General features: G+C 59.4%; 1 protein-coding gene across 7 annotated transcripts in view; it reads right to left on the bottom strand.

Annotated features, from left to right (window-relative positions):
* The window catches only part of DGKD (diacylglycerol kinase delta), a 116773-nt gene that overhangs the window by 13506 nt on the left and 84083 nt on the right, over window positions 1-19184 (bottom strand). For all 7 annotated transcript variants that reach the window (XM_047773800.1, XM_047773796.1, XM_047773797.1 and 4 more), the window contains 14 exons: window positions 17580-17688; window positions 15048-15187; window positions 14051-14135; window positions 12817-12911; window positions 12615-12714; window positions 12251-12536; window positions 10830-10973; window positions 9854-9982; window positions 7744-7840; window positions 4460-4570; window positions 2467-2563; window positions 2233-2340; window positions 1290-1403; window positions 202-336 (listed from right to left, as the gene is read on the bottom strand). In XM_047773800.1, the coding sequence (XP_047629756.1) occupies window positions 202-336; window positions 1290-1403; window positions 2233-2340; window positions 2467-2563; window positions 4460-4570; window positions 7744-7840; window positions 9854-9982; window positions 10830-10973; window positions 12251-12536; window positions 12615-12714; window positions 12817-12911; window positions 14051-14135; window positions 15048-15187; window positions 17580-17688 (1750 nt within the window). The remainder of the gene's footprint in view (window positions 1-201; window positions 337-1289; window positions 1404-2232; window positions 2341-2466; window positions 2564-4459; window positions 4571-7743; window positions 7841-9853; window positions 9983-10829; window positions 10974-12250; window positions 12537-12614; window positions 12715-12816; window positions 12912-14050; window positions 14136-15047; window positions 15188-17579; window positions 17689-19184) is intronic.

Genomic DNA, 19184 nt, shown 5'->3' with positions numbered 1-19184 from the left:
ATTGCCTTTCTACACCGGAGGGGAGGGAAAGGCCCCCCAAATCACAGCCCTGTTCACTTCATCTTTGTATCTAAAAAGAGTAATCAGTAAATTCCTGGAACAAAACGTTAAAGGACCCCAGGTCTTCCCATAGAAGGGGCACAGGTGCGCCCACAGCCGAGCCCCCAGACCTTCTCCTGGGCCCGCAGGCAGCCGTCTTACCCGGTCCCTGGTGAGTGTCTGTGCCCGGTTCTTGTGGATAATCCGAATGTAGCCCGGGGGCTGGATCCAGGCCTCTCCGTCCACCTGCACAGGTACGCCCTCATCCCCCAGGATGGAAATCTTCACCGTGCGACACTGAGCAAACACCAGAGCTGTTACTCGTGCACCAAGCTCAGCCAGGAGCCTTCAAGTGCTGTCTCAGCACCGTCCTGCCCTCCACAGCCCTGCGCAGGCCGGTGGACCCCTGGGCTGGCACCACACCCATGACCACTGCGGTCAGAGCATCCCCGCCCTGCCGGCCCCGCCCCGGCTCTGTGATCCCTGAGAGGGCCACCTGCCGCTCAGACACCTGCACCAGGCCCAACTGGGACATGGGACCACCAAGAGCTGCTGGGTCCCTAGGCATGGGACATGGGGACACTCCCAGGACAGAGCAAACATCTAAAAAGTGCTCTTCTTTGCAACACAAAATACTGCCAAAATTAAAATCGTGAAATTCAAGCAGCCCATGGTGGGGACAGAAGGGACTGGGGTTGAGGTCGGCTGAAAGCACCAGCCCCCACCTCTGTGCAGGAGAACAACGTCCTTCTCAAGCCCACAGCCAGCCAGACCCTGCCCAGCCCGTCACCAGAAGCATGTAACGAGCAACCCACCCTGTCTCCCCACCTGGTGGGCCTCAGCGCCCCCAGGGGAGGTGACACATGCTCAGGCCTCTGTTCCCAGACTCAGGCTGTGGCTTCTGAGCTGCATGCACAGGGGTTGAGGTCAGTTTGGGTCTCATCTACCCACCACCTCAGCAGGAGGGGGCAGGACACAGGTGATACCCACGGAGAGGCAGGTACTCAGGGCAGGTGCAAGTCAGCCGCACTTTTGAGAGTACCCTCTAACTGCTAAATGGAATAGCTGAGAACAGGATCTGGACCTGGAGGTGGCCAGAGAGGTCCTGGAAAAGCACCCCTTCTCCTGGGCTTTGGACACCACTCTCATTTATCTTGAGAGCGCGGTTCTGGGCCAGGCCTGCCTCTCCAAACGTGCATGAGCCAGGGTGCCACCCGGGTCCCTCCCCCTTCCAGGACCACGGCCAGTACCTGGGCAATTCGGTGATGCTGCAGCTTAATGACACGAGAGACGGCCATCTGCATACTGCCAAACACTGCCACCACCTCCAGGATCTTATCATCGAATGACGGGGCTGCGAAGGTCTGCAAGGGCCAGTGCTGGAGCTGACCTCTGCTCCCGGCGTCCCTGAGCACCCCCATCCCCCTACATATCCTTCTCGTGCTCGGGCCACTGTGTTGGTAGAAGCCAGACAGGACCGCAACAAGGAGCAGCTTCGGGATGACTGTGCTACTGAGGGGTCTCTCTCCCTCGGTTTCCTCATCTGTAAAGCGGGGCTAACACTTCTGCATTCCTCAAGAGGTCCTGGTGAGGGCTGAGTTAACATTCAGCGGCCTGCACGTGGTAAGCATGCAGTCGAGTGTTAACTATTTGTCCAGATCTCACAGAAAGGAAGCCAGGCCCCTGGTCAAACCAGTTCCTGGCCCGGGCAACCCCACGGAGTGCTGAGCTCTCCGCTCTGCCCGCGGCACAGCCTTGGAGAACCTCCTCCCCATATCCAGCCCGGCCCCCAGGACTCCACCTTCGCTGTGCCCTCTGCTGTGAACAGCTGCCCCCGCCGCGCCCTCCTTGACACCCACCTGACCTGACCTGACCAATCGCAGGTCACCCTCAAGGCTCTGTATAGATGTCCCCTCCTCCTAGAAGCCTTATCAGGCAGCCCCAAGTCAGGGCTGGGCCCGAATTCCATGCCCACACCTGTAACCACACCTGTCCTGCTCGGCCTCCTTTGGTGGTGAGGGGGGGTTCTCTACCCCTCATCACTGCCAACACAGGCGCGGGTTCCACCCGTCCCTCCGCCTCCCGATAGAGTGCCCCAGAGCCACAGCTCCTCCACAGCTCCTGCAGGGGCCCCTCCTCTGGCTACCCCACCCTCGGGCTTAGGCCCAGACCACCCAGCACCCTGATACGTACATCGTCTTCCTTGGTGCCCCCCCAGAAGTTGGTCCCTCCGGCATAGCTGGGAATGTTGAGGACAGCAATTCCCTGGAGACTGGGGAGTGGGATGGGTCGCCCGTCACACTGGCAGCAGAAACGCAGCACAAGGAAGGAAGAGAGACGCAGGCATCAGCTGGTGCCTCCTCCCAGCCACTCGCCCAGGGCCGAGGCCGCGGGTGCAGGAGGCGGCCGGCAGGGGCCTCTGCTCACCTCCAGCAAGACCTTCTGCTCCAGGTTCTTGTAGGTCCTGTGCAGCAGCTCCCGGGTGCCGAGGACGCCGTACCACATCATGTTCTTGGTCCGACTCCTACGGGAGGAAAGAAAGGATGGGCCTCAGCTTCGTCCACACGGGGAACCACAGCCCTTGCTGCCGGCTGTCACAACGGTCTGCTCGGCAATGACTCCCAGCGGTGACGCCGTGAGAGGAGGAAGGACACGCTCTCGTCACGTGTCCACGCGGGACAGTGACAGAGATACATTACTGATGGAACGTCTGCTAAAGCGGACCACGCCCAGGAAGGCACCGTGCCATCCCTGGAGGCCTAGTGATTAAGGACTCGTCATCGTCACTTCTATGGCTCAGGTTCGATCCCAGGCCCTGGAACTTCCGAACGCAGCAGGTAGGGCAAAACTAACAAACACACACAAACCCTAAGACATTACAGAACCTCACAAAAAAAGCAGAAGTCACTATTTATATGAAATATGCTATACATAAAAGCCTAAGCAGGAGGTCCTGCTGTGGTGCAATGGGATCAGTGGTGTCCTGAGAGCACTGGGATGCAGGTTCGATCCCCGCCCCGCCCCAGGGGGTTAAGGATCCAGCGCTGCCAGAGGTGCGGCTTACGTCTCGACTGTAGCTCGGATCTGATCCCTGGCCGGGGACTCCGCATGCTGCAGAGTGGCCAAAGATGAAAAGAGGAAAAAAAAAAAGTACAAAGGAGAAAATGAGCCTCAAGATCCCACGTCTTTAAGCACCAGTGACAAGTGCTCCAGTGGACGTCCTTAGTCTTTCTGAGGGGCTGATTGCCAGCGACACCAGAGCGGCCGTGCGCTGGGCAGAGAGCGCCGCCCCGTGTCCTGAGCCTGGATGACCATGGAGGACATTCACTGAGTGAACCCCTTGGGCGGTAGCCCGAGCTCTACAGCGTACGTGGCGGTGGTCCTCAGGCAACGCCTCTTTGCCAGGGTTCCCAATCGCTTCTTCAGGGCAGATTTGAAGAAATGGGGTTCTCTAAGCAGACCCCAAAGAAACAAACTCAGGGAGGTTATACCAGGTCCCAAGATCCTAACTCCCTGCTCCTCACCCATTAGCTCTGTTGAATGACACCGTTTCATGCCTTTTAGCTGTGTCTGGACTAACGGGCATCTTCACAGGATTAGGGTCCCCCAAGTGCTGTGGCAGGAATGCCCTGAGGGCCACTGCGCTGGCTCTGCCTCCAGGGCCCCAAAGCCCCGAGGTCTCTGAGTTCTTATGCTAGTTATGTCTCCTTGGAAAGATCTGACCACAGAGACGTGGGGGGACCACCAGGCAGCCCTCGGGTGTGAGTGGGACCTGCTTCCTCAAGTGACAAGGCCTGGGCGAGGGCAGGACGCGGGCTCTAGCGAGGGACCCTCGTGCTGCGTCAGAGGCTGGTCTCTGCCCCAACTCCACCCAGCCTCCCCCCACACCAGCTCTGGAAGGTCACGGCTCCAGGTGGACAGTAACTGCCCTCCTCCATTTCTTTTCCTTTTTTTTTTTTTTTTTTGCCTTTTCTAGGGCTGCTCCCACAGCATATGGAGGTTGCCAGGCTAGGGGTCGAATCGGAGCTGTAGTCGCCGGCCTGCACCACGGCCACAGCAACTCAGGATCCGAGCTGCATCTGTGACCTACACCACAGCTCACAGCAACGCCAGATCTTTAACCCACTGAGCAAGGCCAGGGATCAAACCCGCAACCTCATGGTTCCTAGTCAGATTCGTTAACCACTGCGCCATGATGGGAACTCCCCCTCCTCCATTTCTCTCCATCCTCTTCTCCCGCTGGGAGAATGAGCACACGGGGATTCAGCAGAGAACTCCAACAGCCCCAGTGAAAGCCCTGTGGCCCCATGGCACCTCTGTCACGAGGCGCTGGCTCTGTGTCAGGGCTGTGCCCGCCCAAAGCCGCCCCAGAGGGAGACGCCAAAGAAGAGAAGGATGGAGGACACGGGGCCGCACCCACCTGCACTTCTCTGGGTGCTCGTCACGCTTGTGGTTGAAGTCCAGGGAGATCTTCGCATCCAGGCCGATGCCGAAGTAATTGTTCATGACGCACTTCTCCGTGTAACACTCTCTGCAAGGGTGGGTTCGGATCAGCTGGAGAAAGCCTGCACACCCTGGCCTCCAAGCATTCCCTCCTAAGAGCAAAACTCAGGCTTTGTGGCTAAGAGCTCCGAGATACCATCCACATTCCACGTAATCTACCGACTTAAAATGCAGCGCTCAGTGATTTCTCACGTAGTCACAGAGTCACTGCAATCAATTTCAGAACACCTCATCACCCCAAAAAGAAAGCCCATACCCTTTAGCCATAGGCCCCAAGGCCTCCCCAGCCCTGGCAACCACTAGTCTACTTCCCGTCTCTGTGGATTTGCTGTTTCCTAGAAATGGAATCACACAACGTGTGGCCTTGGTGTCCAGGGCCCACCCCTGCACACGTCTTCAGGGCTCATCCGCACTCCCCCAGCTCTGTTAATGGTCCTACAGAGTCTGTGCCATGCAGGGGGCTCATCCACGCACCCCCAGCCCTGTTAATGGTCCTACAGCATCTATGCCACACAAGGGGCCCCTCTGCGCTCCCCCAGCCCTGTTAACGGTCCTACAGCGTCTGCGCCACGCAGGGATGCACCACATTTGTCCTCTGTTCCTCGGCAGATGGACACTGGGGTTGTTTCACTTTGCGGCCACGACTTGTGAACACTCACACACACGCTTCAGTGTGGACACGTCTTCCCTTCTCTTGTAAGGAGAGTGGAACTTCAGGGCCACATGGAAACTCTGGGTTTTGAGAAAGTGCCAGACTATGAGGGGTTTTTTTGGCCACACCCACACATGTGGAAGTTCCCAGGCCAGGCATCAAACCCACACCACAGTGGTGGCAATGCTGGATCCTTAACCCGCTGAGCCACCAGGGAACTCCCAGACTGTCTTTTTTTTTTTTTTTGTCTTTTGTCTTTTTGTTGTTGTTGTTGTTGTTGTTGTTGCTATTTCTTGGGCCGCTCCCTCGGCATATGGAGGTTCCCAGGCTAGGGGTCGAATCGGAGCTGTAGCCACTGGCCTACACCAGAGCCACAGCAACGCGGGATCCGAGCCGCGTCTGCAACCTACACCACAGCTCACGGCAACGCCGGATCGTTAACCCACTGAGCAAGGGCAGGGACCGAACCCGCAACCTCATGGTTCCTAGTTGGATTCGTTAACCACTGCGCCACGACGGGAACTCCCTTTTTTTTTTTTTTTTTTTTGCCAGACTGTCTTAAAAACGGCTGCACCACCTCACGTCCCACGAGCAACACCAAACCTGATGACATGTGTGGCACCTAAACTCACGAGCTCAAACCCCGATCTCGAAGCGTCCCTAGACCCAATCAAAGCAAAGTCTCTAAGTGTGAAAATATCCACCTAGCCCCTGTCGCAGGCCCACTGCTGGTAACTCATTTCCTTCCAGCTCCTCACCCCCAGCCAGTTGGCAGCCCTGCCATCCTCCCGCAGGAGCTGGACCCGTTACCACAGCCAGGGCGGGGGGGGGGGGGCACACTTGGAGCTCTGTGCACCCTGGTGAAGGGGAGACCCCAAGCCCCCAGCAGCAAGAAGAGAGGGGCGTTCCTGATCTTCCCACGCCATCTCACCTTGGTGGGTGACCCGGGAACATGGGTTGGGCCCGAGTCCTGCTACCTTTGAGGTTAACAGGTGTTTGCAGCCGGGTATGAGAAGCAAGGCCGACAGACAGGTGTTTTTGTGACACACCTAATCCAAGTGCCCAACAGCCGAGCAAGAGCAAACTGCCTTCCGAGCTGAAGCCCACATGCTGACTGGCACCCAAACGTCCTAGCAGGAAAATGGCAGGGACCTGGGAAGAGGGGAAGGGGGACTAGGCACAGGGACAGGCAGGGGGGCGGGGGACTAGGTAGAGGGAAGGGGGGGATGGGGACTAGGCACAGGGACAAGGAGGGGGAGGGGGACTAGACACAGGGACTGGAAGGGGGAGGGGGGACTAGCACAGGGACAGGGAGGGGGCAGGAGACCAGGCACAGGGACAGGGAAGGGGGGGTGCCAGGCTCCAAGCCAAGGTGGAATGACCAGAATCCTGGGCCACAAGGGTTAGGGTTAGGGTTAGGGTTAGGGTTAGGTACCCTGTGCCTGGCACCTCACGTGGGGGAGGCAGGGCAGATGGCAGCTGTGCCCCCAGGGGAAGAAGCAGCCTCTCCCTGAAGGAAGGGACCAACAGCCTCCGCTCACACATGCTCACAGCCCAGATCTCGAAACCTCCCTTGACCCAATCAGAGCAAAGTCTCCAAACGTGAAAATGTCACACTTAGACGTTTCTAAACACCTGCCAGGCACAGAACTGCAGCGGCCTCAGACGGCACACAGAGGAGCATCCAGTTCCGGGGCCCCATGGGCCCTGCTCTGGAGGGGCTCTGGCCGTGTGGAGGGAAACGGAAGGGTCAGGCCCCAGCGGGAGGAGCCCAGACGGCAACGGCCGGGGTGTCCACCCGGCCAGCATGGAGCAGGTGTGTGACCCGAGGCCCGTCTCCAGCCAGCAGGCTACCACTGAGCACACCCTCGGCTCTGCTTTCCCAGGCCCAGCGCCTCCGAATCCACATTTCTCACTTACTCTCCGCCACCCACCACGCCTGACGCAATGGTGGCAACTTTAAACCAACCGCTGCCCGTCACCAGCTGCCCAGAACTTGCCATCAGCTGGTGGAAAGGAAAATCCAGAAAGCCGGGCTTTCGAGATACCGTTTGCTCCCATGAAGGCCTCTACACACCAGCGCACAAGCCGCCTGAGCATCCCCACCACCTCGGACACTGGGCAGAGGCCGCAGCTCGCAGCCGGACTCTAAACCAAGACGGCAGCTCCGGGGTCAGAGGGGTCTACAGGGGCGCGCGGCAGCAGACCCGCGGGAAAGAAGGCGGTCAAGAGCGCGGGGCCGGCAGGGACACGGGGGAGGAGGACGAGGACCACAGCCGTTCCCGCAGCCTCGGGACCCGTGCAAACCGCGGGGCGTCAGGCCTGTGCAGCCAGGGACGCACCAGGACAGCCGCCCCCCGGTTCCAGACACCCTCGCACACACGCGGCACCAGGCCACACCACCTCCCGGTCCTGCTCATCGGCGCACACCCGCTGGAAACGGACGGCCCCGACGACTGCTGCCCAGTGTCTCTAGTTAATTCCGAACCAGTTTTCTAGGCACCAGCATTCAGCTGGCAACATGCCCGCGTGGTTCACCCCATACTCACAGGTTTTCGGGTTCTGAGTTAAAGGGGTCCGCATTAATTAACAAGCGACTGATGACTGAGCCTCCAGGCAAGGAAGCCGACAGCCCGGCCCGAACACCTGTGACGGGAGAGCGGGAGAGGGGACGCCCCATTAGGAGAGGCCGCCCGTCTTTGAGGCTGAAGGAGGCAACTTCTTGAGAAGTTCATTACAATGTTTCTAAAATAATGTATACAAATGTCCAACCTGTGGCAACTAACAGTCTCAGGTCAAAATCACTAACATAGGAGTTCCCGTCGTGGCACAGTGGAAACGAATTCAACTAGGAGTCATGAGGTTGCGGGTTCAATCCCTGGCTTCACTCAGTGGGTTAAGGATCTGGCGTTGCCGTGAGCTGTGGTGTAGGTCGCAGACACAGCTCGGATCCCGCGTTGCTGTGGCTGTGGTGTAGGCCGGCAGCAACAGCTCCGATTTGACCCCTAGCCTGGGAACCTCCAGATGCCGCGGGTGCGGCCCTGAAGACAAAAAGACAAAAAAAGAAAAAAAATCACTATCATAAATCCATATTCCCAGAAGAAAAATAAACACTGGCTCAGAGAAACCAACACCTATGAGACACATTAGAAAACAGCTCATTAAAGACGGTTCTCAGAGTTCCCACTGGGGCTCATGGGTTAAAGACCCCATGTAGTCTCTGTGAGGTTGCGGGTTCAATTCCTGGCCTCACTCAGCGGGTTAAGAATCCAGCATTGCCACAAATGGCCACGTAGGTCATAGCTGTGGCTCAGATCCAGTGTTGCTGTGGCATAAGCGTATGTGGCAGCTGCGGCTCAGATTTGACCCCTGCCGCAGAAACTTCCATATGCCACTGGTGCAGCCATAAAAATATGTACACAGCTCTCGCTGAATTTAAGAAACTCCACCGAAATGATCTCTTACTACAATTAATCTTAGGATCCAGCTGTACAACTTTATAAGGATGAATTTATGAGAAAAAGCTAAACATCAAGGGACAGTCTAGGTGACCAGAACCCTCAAGATACTGCCACCAATTTTAAAAACTTAAATCATAAACAGTAAGGCTGGGATGGAGCCCTATTCTTGAACATTCTGCCAATTCCAGTAACGCCTTCGTGGCTGATTTTCTTTTTCTTTTTTTTTTTTTTGACTTTTTAGGGCTGCATCCGCGGCATATGGAGGTTCCCAGGCTAGGGGTCCAACTGGAGCTACAGCTGCCGGCCTACCCCACAGCCACAGCCACGCCAAATCCAAGCCGAATCTGCGACCTACACCACAGCTCACGGCCACGCCGGGTCCTTAACCCACTGAGCAAGGGCAGGGATCAAACCTGCGTCCTCATGGATCCTAGTCGGATTCGTCTCCACTGAGATACAACAGGCACTCCACACCTTTGCTGCTGACTAACCTCATCCATCGTAGCCTCTTTTCCCAAGCACCTGTGGAAGTTTCTTTCTATTCAGTTGAGATTCACACAGAAACTGCCAAATCACTGACAGGAGCAGCGTGAGCTCTACCTGGCCCAGGAGGCCGCGGGAAGCTACCTGAAGCTGGCTCAGGGAGTCTGACCAGCACTCTCAACCCCTGGCACCATTCCTTCCTGCTGAAGACACGTTCTCACGGTGTGAGAGGGAAGAAGGCACAGGAGCTGCCAGACTTTATCCTGGGCAAACTGAAGGCAAGGCAAGGGGACCAGGCCCGACTCTCCTGGCAGCCAGCTATGCTCCCCCCGCAATCATGCTGGGATGACAGGGCGGCTCCCCATCTTGACCTGCTGGCCCTCCCTTTCCACTCGGCCAACTCCTATATATCCATCAGCACCCAGCCTGGGCATCACCTCCTCAATGACATCTTCCTGGCGTCCCAGGGCAGAGATTTGGGTGCCCTGTGCCCTTGGTAATAAATAAGGGCCCTTCCCATGCTGATACACCTTGGAAATTCTGCCTCTCTCTCCTACGAACCTATAAACTCTCAGAGGACAGGGGACCCATCCTTATCCACCCCTTAGACCCAGTGCCAGGTAGGGTCGGAGGTTAGCACCCTGCCTGCTCCCCTCCCCAAGACACACAGGCGCCATGGAGGCTGGCGCTCCTGGCCTGCAGTGGGGACACTCACTCGGGAACAGGATCTTCGTGTTCAGGGCTGGCAGGCCGTCCCGGTTTCCTGACTGTGGAGGAAGAGAGGCAGAACCGCCCAGGGACAAGCTTCCTTTGCTTATCAGTTTTTCGCATGGGGACTTGGACACTATAAAAATGGAAAGCCGAGTATCACTGAACCACCGGGCGCATCCATCAGAGGAATGAGCAGGTGGAGGGGCCGAGGGAGGTGGAGAGCAGTTATACCCACTGCTCAGCCGGAGGCAGAGTGTGCAGGACAAGGAGAGAGGCTCAGCGAGGGAGGAGGGAACGAGGTGGGGTGGGAGGGCCAGTGGGTTTGGACCCTCCCCAGAGAGACACGGGCCACCGAGGGGACTGGGGCTGCACTGGCGAGGCCAGGGAGGGGCAGAGGGGCCTGTGCTCGGGCAGGGGAGCTCTGACCAGGAAAGATGGTGGGAGACACGGAGGCAGCATCTCCCGGGCGTTGGTAAGCGCTGCAAGCGAGGGGACAGCATGGAGTCAGGGGTGGGGCAGGGGTTAAGCCTGTGCTGGGGGCTATTCCAGGGGGTCTGCCAGTAGGGCTGGGTGGTACACGTGGCATCTGGCTGGCTATCACCAGGAGGCTCTGAGCCCCGGGGTTAGGACCCCGGCGCTCAGAGAGGACACGGTGGCCCTGGGTTAGGACCCTGGGTGTTCAGGGAGGACACAGGGCCCCGGGTTAGGACCCCGGGTGTTCAGGGAGGACACGGTGGCCCTGAGTCCTGGGTGCAGGGAGGGCCTGAGGGACACACAGCCCTCAGGAACAAGGCCCCTCCCTGCCGAGAATCCTGTCCGCCCTGCCAGGCAAACTGCACACATCAAGTGGCCTGTGAACAGGTCATGTGTTAGTGACTTTTTACACCTCCGGGAAGCCCAAGCAACCTGAGAAAGTACCCCAAAGCTGCCTGAGACAAAAAGGCCCTATGGCAGTGCCAGGGGTCCCCGGGCCGCTGTACCTCTGCGGAGGCTCCTGCCCTTGGCGGCGCCCTCGCCAAGGCTCGTTCTGTCGTCTGGCTTCAGGTCCTTCTTCTCCTCTGACTCCGACAGACCTAGGACGAACCCCTCCTGCTCCTGGGTCTGGGCGTTCTGCTCATCGACAGCTGTGCAAGGACGGGTGTTTGCGGCTGAGTGAGTGGATGTCAACCCACAGACACAGCCAGGCTGACGGGGCTCCTGTTGCACACGGACCCCTTCTCATCACTGACTCCCTTGGACCCGCCTCAGTGGACGCTCTGACCCACCCCTGTTCCCTCCGGGCCTGGCATGCCTCAGTGCAAGGGGCCCCTGGCCTTCGTGCCAACAGGCTGGAGCAGGGGAGGGGAGAGACGGAGCAAGACGGTAGCCCAGAGGGGAGCCTGACGAGGGGCCGTGCCCACGCCAGCGTACAGGGGAGGTCACGACCCTCCTGTTCTCACTGCAAGAAGCAAGTGGATGTGCTCAGAGTGAATAGGGTCAGATGGGGGCAGGAAAGGTATCAGGCAGTTTCTAAGGGGGATGAGAGCGAGGACAGGAGAAAACTCGCTGGGAAGGGCCCTCAGGGCCTGGGTGGGGTTAGAGGCCATGAAGTTCCCAGGTCACTGTGGTTTTTACATCGGTCTCCTCAAAGCTTAACAGACAGAGTCTAGAAAAAGGGAGCGACCCACCAGGAGAGTCTTTGACCTATGCAGGTGGGCCTCTCTCCCCAGGCTAAGGATGGTCACAGTGGCGGCCTGGACCCTGGGCCGATGACCTGCCCAGGCCCCAGACACCCTCCGCCCCTGCAGCTGGCACCTGCCTTGGACAGCAGCTGCTGCTCTCGCTTCTCCGACCCCCCCTCCCAGCCCCCCCCCCCAGGACCGGGTTCCGACTCCTTCCATTGCATCGCCTTACGGCCCGTCCGCCATCTCCAGCCTGGGCCCCTCCCTCCTGGGCACACAGCCTTCTCTCTGCAGCTGTCCCCAGAGCACCTCAGCTCTGAGCACCAAGCCTCTTCTCAGCCCCGGCCCCTCCCCAAGGGACCCCCACTTCTAACTGGACAAGGCCATGCTGCATAACCATGCCTGCGGGCTGCGCCCGCTATGGCACAGTGACCACAGGTGAGGGCCCTTCCAGGAAGTGGCCCTGACAATGCCCCCTGTGTGCCCGTGAGGTACCTTTCCACCAGCTGGGGGCGCCCCTTGGCTCTGTCGCCCACTCCGTGTCTCCATCGGGCACAGACCCAGAGGCAGGAGGCGCTGGCCTGCGTCAGGCCGTCCAGAGCGGCTCTGGCCTACACGCTGGGTCCCTTTTGGTCTCTCACCCCATTCCCATGTTTATGCGGGGGGGAAGTGGGAGGGCCCCGCACTGGCCTGAAGAAAGCGGTCCCCAGCTGCCACCCCGTCATCTAGGGACCAGCTACCTTTCTCTGTGTGCTCTATGATCTGACGAATAGCCTTCTTCAGGCTGTTGGCTCTCAGCATGAGCTGCTCCCGGGGCCGGAATATCTGCGGGCGGGTGGGGCACGCCGACCCCACAGTTCGGTCCCCAGTGGAGGTGGAGCTGGGGCCGCAGCCGCTGCCCGCCCCCTCCCCGTCTTCCGCCTCCTCTGCAATGGTGGGGGGCGGCGTGGGCAGGCAGGACGAGGCCTGGGATTCGTCGTCCAAGGTCTTGAGGAGGGAATCCAGCTTCTCTTTCAGGACGGAGCACTGGGCGGGGAACAGAGGAAGGAGTGGGGTGGGTGCTACTCTGCCCTGACCGCCCCCTTCCAGGCGCCCGGGCCGTACCTTCCTAGCCATGACCTCCGACTCCTCCGAGCTCTCCGTGGTCTTCTCGTAGGCCTTCCCCACCCGAGCCACGAAGTCCTTCACAGTCTCGCAGAGCACTCTGAGGGAGGAAACACAGAGAGATGCTTCTAGACAGTCCTGGCTGGGAACCAGGCATCCGCGGCGGGGGACCCCTGGCTCCCCGGGCCACCGGGGCACTCACTTGGCCGAGGAAATGACCACTGAGTGCTGGTCGGAGGTCAGGATCTTGGAGAGATGCGCCGCGACCGAGTCTTCATAGAAGAGAATCTGCTGCACCTGCAAGTATCCCGACGGCAGTGGGACCGTCAGCCTCGTGCCCGGAAGTGCCAGGCCAGAGCCAGCAAACTGCACCCGGCCCTGCTGCCTGCCCCAGCTCACTCCACACGCATCTGAAAGATCGCTACAGCTAAAGCTTCATCGCGCTGTGGACAAGGGGATCGTGACAAAAGGAACGCGTAGATAAAACCGCATACACTGCTCGTGCTGCTCTCAAGGCCTGTGCTGACTCAAACCTTGAATCGTGCCTCCTCCTCACGCCCCAGGCGACAGGCAGGGCCTCGGCTCAGGCCCCATTCACAGGGGAGCCCAGCTGGGAACTCGGCCCTGGCCATCTCCAGCCCTCGGCGTAAATCAGCCCCTTCACCACCCTTCCCTGCCTACAGGGCTGGCAGCTCTAACTAACCCTGCCCGATGAGCCCTCTCCTTAGGCCTTGGCTCAGCACCCGCAAACCTTATTACTGGCCAGAGAGCAAATACCCAGGCTTGGCGCACGTAGGCTTCTGCTCTTAAAATGCACAAACCCTTCTCTACTCGCAGGCAGGTCAGAGCAGGCCCGGGCAGATGTGGCCTGGGGGGCCACGGTTTGCCAACTGCCACACTGGCCCCCTGTCCTTGACCTTCCTGCCAGGAGGTGGCCCTCTGACAGAGCCCCCTCTGGGACAGCCAGCTTACCCAGTGGGAAAGGCACAGGTACACGCCCAGTGCTATGCCAGTCTAGGCAAAGCCCAGGCCGAGAGGGAACCGCTAATCACAAAAACCACCATAAAATGAAGAGTTAAACATAGAATCTGCATAAACTAGCTGCAATGGCAGCGGACGTGGAGGAGGTGGGACCAGAGCGGCAGCCTGGGGCTGGGCAGGGGCAATGACCCAGGAGGGGTGAGGGCCAGGAGGGGGCAGTGTACCTTGGGGGCGGGGGAGTCCTAGCCATCATCACAAAGGATCCCAAATCCTTGGAAAATCCCGGGAAGCTCCAGACGACCACAAAGCCCTCAGGGCAGTCAGAGTGCACGAGGCTCCAGGTCTCCCTTGGCTGACCCTGCGCCGCGGGTCTAACCCAAGGCAGGACGTCTAAGGGGGGTGCAAAGGGGTGGGCCTGCCAGTGCAAGCACGGGGTGGCGGTGGGGCGGAAATACCTCGGAGCCCTCGCTCAGGTCTTCGGTGACGGTGGAAGAGGAGGCCGGCCGGGGCAGCTTGGTCTCGTAGGCCATGATGCTCCACCTGCCGGCGCAGAGGCAACCCCCGCTGGTCAGCCCCGCCCCGCCCCACCCCGCCCCTCCCCGCAGGCCTGGCCCCGCCCCGCAGGCCTGGCCCCGCCCCCTTCCCCGCCTCCCGGTCGGGGGGCGTGATCTTCGGCAGCGCTGGAACTTCGTTTCTAAGCCCTTTATCTTGACTCCCTATTCTGCCTCCTCACTGAGCTGAGAACAAGCGTCACGACCAGCTGAACACAGAAGCCCCACTGGAGGGGGAAGGTCCCCACCGCGTTGCTTCTGGGGAAAACGGGCATCTCTCCGCAGAGCTAAAGGCACTCTCCGGGGTCGGAGCACTTCCCAGCCTCCAAAGGCACGCGGGCCTCCTCAGCGGAGAAGAAACGGCAGAGGCGGCTGCGGCGGGAGGGTGTTCCAATTCACGCCTGCGAGTCACAACCGCGGGATCCCACGAGGGGACACGAGGCGTCTTCGGCAACACCACGTCCCCACAGGCTGGGATCAGTGAAGTCATAACACAAGCTCGGCACCAAGAGCAGCCCGCTGGAGAAGGACGCCAAGGTATTTAAACACGGAGAGCAACTGTGCACACGTCAGACCCTTCAGGGAACGCGGGACTGCTCGAGAAGGAGGCTCTGCTGACAGTACCAGACGAGGCTGCAACGCCCAGAGGGGACAGGGCCGCCTTCTCCAGCAGCCCAGGGCACGGGGCCTGGCCCAATGGGACCTGACCACTCCAGGGCACGCTTCTGTCTGATAGCGCTTCATAATCTGAGCAGATGATGAGCACCACCAGAAAAAGAGAATCCTGGCTCACGTCAACTTTTTCAAGTAGCTGCAGAGAGCCTACGATGTCCAGGGACCCCGGGCTGAGAACACCTGGTCAAGGGGACCCAGGCGGCAGGAGGACGTCCCCACCACTCACCTGTCCAACATCTTGGTGCTGGCTCTTTCCAGCTTCTCCAAGATCTGCGGGAGCTGCGTGTCGTCGTCACAGGCCGAGCCCCAGCCTAACACGCGAGCCAGGTCGTTCCCCGTGCCGAGGGGCAGCACTCCCAGCTGACACTGAGACACAGCGGGCAAGAGGGAACGTCAAACACCCTCCTTCTCCCCCACGGTGCATGAGGTCTGTCGGTGTGGTGCTCACGTTCCCGGCAGAGCCACGAGGCAGCACGGACGTCTCCCCTGCCCACAGGCCTGCTCCTCAGCTGTAGCCACATCCACATTCAAGCATCCACAGCCTCCCTGACCTACACGCCACCCGCGGAGCTGTGGCCACAGTCCTCCCCGATGGTCCAGTGTCTGAACTCCTGAAGAATCATCCACGACCCCCTTCTGCCTCTTTCTCCACCCACCATAGCACCTCCACACCAAGTTCATCTTCCCCAAACAACCACAGTGTCGCTTCCCTCCTCTAATGGCATCTTCCATGGCTCTGAGTCCTCTGGAGACAGGAGCCAGGACTTCCGAGGTCTGGCCGTCACACTCCAGCACGCCCCAGTGCTACCAAGTTGTCTACGCACCCCTCCACCTGCCGCCCCCAGAGACCCTCTGCAAAGCTCAGGCCCCACCCTCCACTTGACAGTCCCACCCTGAGCCCCCAGGAAACCCCACCTCCCCAGTTCCATGCTTCCTAGGAAGCTCCCCAGACTGAGGAGGGGCCCAAGACACTCAGGAGGTGCATGAGCAGACCTGCCCAAGGGACAGCCCCTGGGAGGAGTGGGCAGATGGAGCCCCAAGCCAGCCGAGATGGGCACAGGGACACATGCTGCTGTGCTGGGCACTCTAGGGTGGCAGGACCGAGCTCCAGGGGTGAGCCAGAAATGAAGACGGAGGGTGAGGGAAGGCTCAGGAACTACCGTTAGATCTCCAGCTTGGACATCTGGTGGATGATATCTCCAGACTCTAAGGAGCCGGGGCTGGGGCTGGGGCTAGGGCTGGGCTGCGAGGGGGGAGGGTGAGGAGGGGGCCTCGGTGTGGGAAATGCCAGGCCTAAGGCCCAACAAGGCACACAGGAAGGTCGAGGGAAAGCCTGGGATTTGGCCCTGGGGGTCAGCTATGAGTCCTGGTCTCCAGGACAGAGGTGGAGCAGGAGCTCTGCACGTGCTAGGAGGACCAGTGAGGAGGAACAGGAAGACAAGGAACACTGAAGGGGACCAGAGAAGGGGACCGGAGGATCAAGGGCCACAGAGAAGCCAGAGATGACTGCTCACTGAGCTCCGCTGAATGCATGAAACCCTGTCTTCCGGACTCATGATCATGAACTTGGTAACAAGCTTGGAAGTGAACAAAACTTTAAAAATGGCCCTGAGTGTACTACTACGCCAACGCCACCACTAGGGGGCAGTGCTCCCCTTCCTGAGCAACCAGCCTTCCTTGAGCCAGTGACCTGCCCCAAGTGTCCCCTCTCCAGCACCACTCCTGCCAGGATGCCCCACCTACAAAGTCCACCCACACACTGAAGGACAAATGACAAACTAGGAAAAACAGGACCAACAGGAGCTGACATCCCTAACATAACAATAATTATTAGAAATCAATTTTTTAAAAGGTAGTTACCCCAACAGAAAACTAGGTTAAAAAGGGCATAAATAGCCGAGTCATTTAAAAATTCATAGTTAATTGAAACATACCATTTTCTGTTTACTAAGTTGGAAAAAAACTAAAAAGATGTACAATGGATAGCATATGGGAAAGACAGTTTTATGAGCATCCGCAACAGCCCTGGAGAACGGTTTGGCGATACCTCCCAAAATTTAAATTGGGGTGCTCTTTGAAGGAGAACATAACTGGGAAAGTGTGTACGTGGCTTTCACCAGCGCTGCCTTTATGAAGGAATCTAAGCGGCTGCCACTGGGGGAGGCGAGCGAACCCAGGGCTGGCGGAAAACCGTCACAGTGATCTGCTTTCACTGATGGGTCGAGAGGTGCCACGATGTGCTGATTAAAACCCGACTGAAGAACATACAAAACCAGCATATACTATGCTAGATGGTAGCATGAGCTCATTTAAATTCAAACCGCATTACGCACGGGACTATATGTATTTTGATAGAGGTCTGAAGGATAGTTACTGAAATAAATGTCAGGAGTGGTTAATCATGGGGGGGCGGAGCTGGAGTAGAACATCTATTTTTAATACTGAAAACAGGAACCAAAGGAAACCTAAGTCCAGTGAGCCCTAACTCTGACCTGAAGTTCAGTGCACCCGGATCCCTGCTCACCAGCAGCAGGGTCAGGCAGGCAACGATGTCACTGCCCAGCCAGGAGCCGCCCAGACCTGCCCGAGCCGGCTCCTGGGAACTGGAGCCATCTGTGTCAGCCCCCATCAGGCGACCGGCTCTTCCCTCCAGGAGCTTCCCGAGGGGACGGGGAGCGTCACGGAGACGACACTGCCTCTCTGTAAGGGTGGCAGTGCTCTCTCTCCCCTGGGGCTGGGCCCCTCCACACCCAGGTACCTGCTTGTGAAGGTTGAGGCTGTCGATTTCAGAGAGGACCCAACCGACACTTCCATCCCCACCGCACACCAGAATCCGGAAGGTGTCAAACTTCTGGAATAAGCGTAAGCTGCAGAGAAAACAGACACCGATGAAACGAGGTCCATTCTGAGGGACAAATGATGGCCAGTTAGTCCCGGGCCGAGAAGCCCCCTCCTGTGAAAAAGCCTCTCAGAGGCCAGAGCCCAGCTGTGTGCTCAGGCTCTGCCCACTGGGGCCGCCAGGCACCTGAGAGCAAAGGCCTCCCACCCGCGGCCCCTGGGCCTGCGCTCAGCCAGCTCCCGCCCACGTCACGCAGAGCCCGTGCTGCAGGACCTGCACTTCACCTGCTCTCGGGGTCACTCTGTCCTCCCAGGCAACTGACCCCTGCCCCGCTCGTAACTGCATCCCCGTCTCCTTCCTGGGCTCCTCCCGGTCACCCTGCCCCTCGCTCACAGAGTCCCTCCCAGGACACCCCGCAGCCATCTGCTCACTCCCTGGCCTCCTCCTGAGTGGCCTACCAGGCACTGGTGACCCCTCGGCTTTCCTGGAGGGCAGCACTCGCACCTGTCCACCAGAGCGTGCGGCACCCTCGCTCCACCTAGGTTTCCTTCCCGGAGAAAGGCAGCGCCGCCACCAACCCAGTTGGCGGGCTGGCCCCGGGGCCCGAGTGGAGGCCATCGCCACCTCTCTGCCAGTCCCTGCAAGGACACCCGCCTGCCCACGTCTCCTGTAGGACGCCTCCACTTTGTGCCACGTGTCATCTTCCCAAGACCAGTCTTGCCAGGTGTCTGGCTTTGGAAGCTGCCACTCAGCTCCAGAAAAGGTCCAAACCTTGGGGCCAACAGCTGCCCGCCATCTGCCCAACTCCTGCTGCCCCACCCCAGCGCTCTCACCTCTGCGTGAGTGCCACCCTCTGCCTAGAGGGCTGTCCCCCCACTCCGTCGCCGTTACAACCAATTCTGCCCGCAGGCTGACTCGGCAGAGAAACCGAGACCCCTGCTAGACGTCCAAGCCCCTCCCCTGGGTTCCCAAAGGACCTGCACACTGTGCGGCCAGTGTGACAGACCACCCGGCCTGGCCGTCTCCACCAGCTCCCTGCAGGCAGGACGCCACCTTAATCGGCCTTGCATCTGGCACAGCCTGAGCCAGGAAGGCTCGAGAAGCCTCAGACAACAAACAGGAACGGGGGACAGGGCACACAGCTCGGGGCATAAACAGAGGGGGCCTGAAGCAGCCCCTGGCCTTCGGGATGGGGAAGAAACAGCCGCACGTGTCCTCTGGGAACACTAACCCCGCTCCGGCCTCTGCTCTCTGGAGAAGGGACACGGGACCGGGAATCAGGAAATGAAGCGGCAGCAGTTTTGTTAGGAACGGCATGAGGGCAAGGCCGCTTCCCAGAGGCGGGGCTCACCAGGCAGGCCCTGCTGCCCTCGGCAGGTCAGCGCCCACGTCGTCTGCCCTCGTCCTCAGCGCCTACGACGTCCTGCGGGCCGTGCACGTCTCAGAGTCAACGTGCGCTCACTGCCCAGTCCCCTGTACGGCACCCGCTCAACACCACCCCAGGGCACTTCCCGGCGGCCTGGC

Source organism: Phacochoerus africanus, chromosome 3, assembly GCF_016906955.1.
Source record: "Phacochoerus africanus isolate WHEZ1 chromosome 3, ROS_Pafr_v1, whole genome shotgun sequence".
NCBI lineage: Eukaryota > Metazoa > Chordata > Mammalia > Artiodactyla > Suidae > Phacochoerus > Phacochoerus africanus.
Note: the sequence above shows the minus strand (reverse complement) of the source record. Positions and strands in the feature narration are given on the sequence as shown.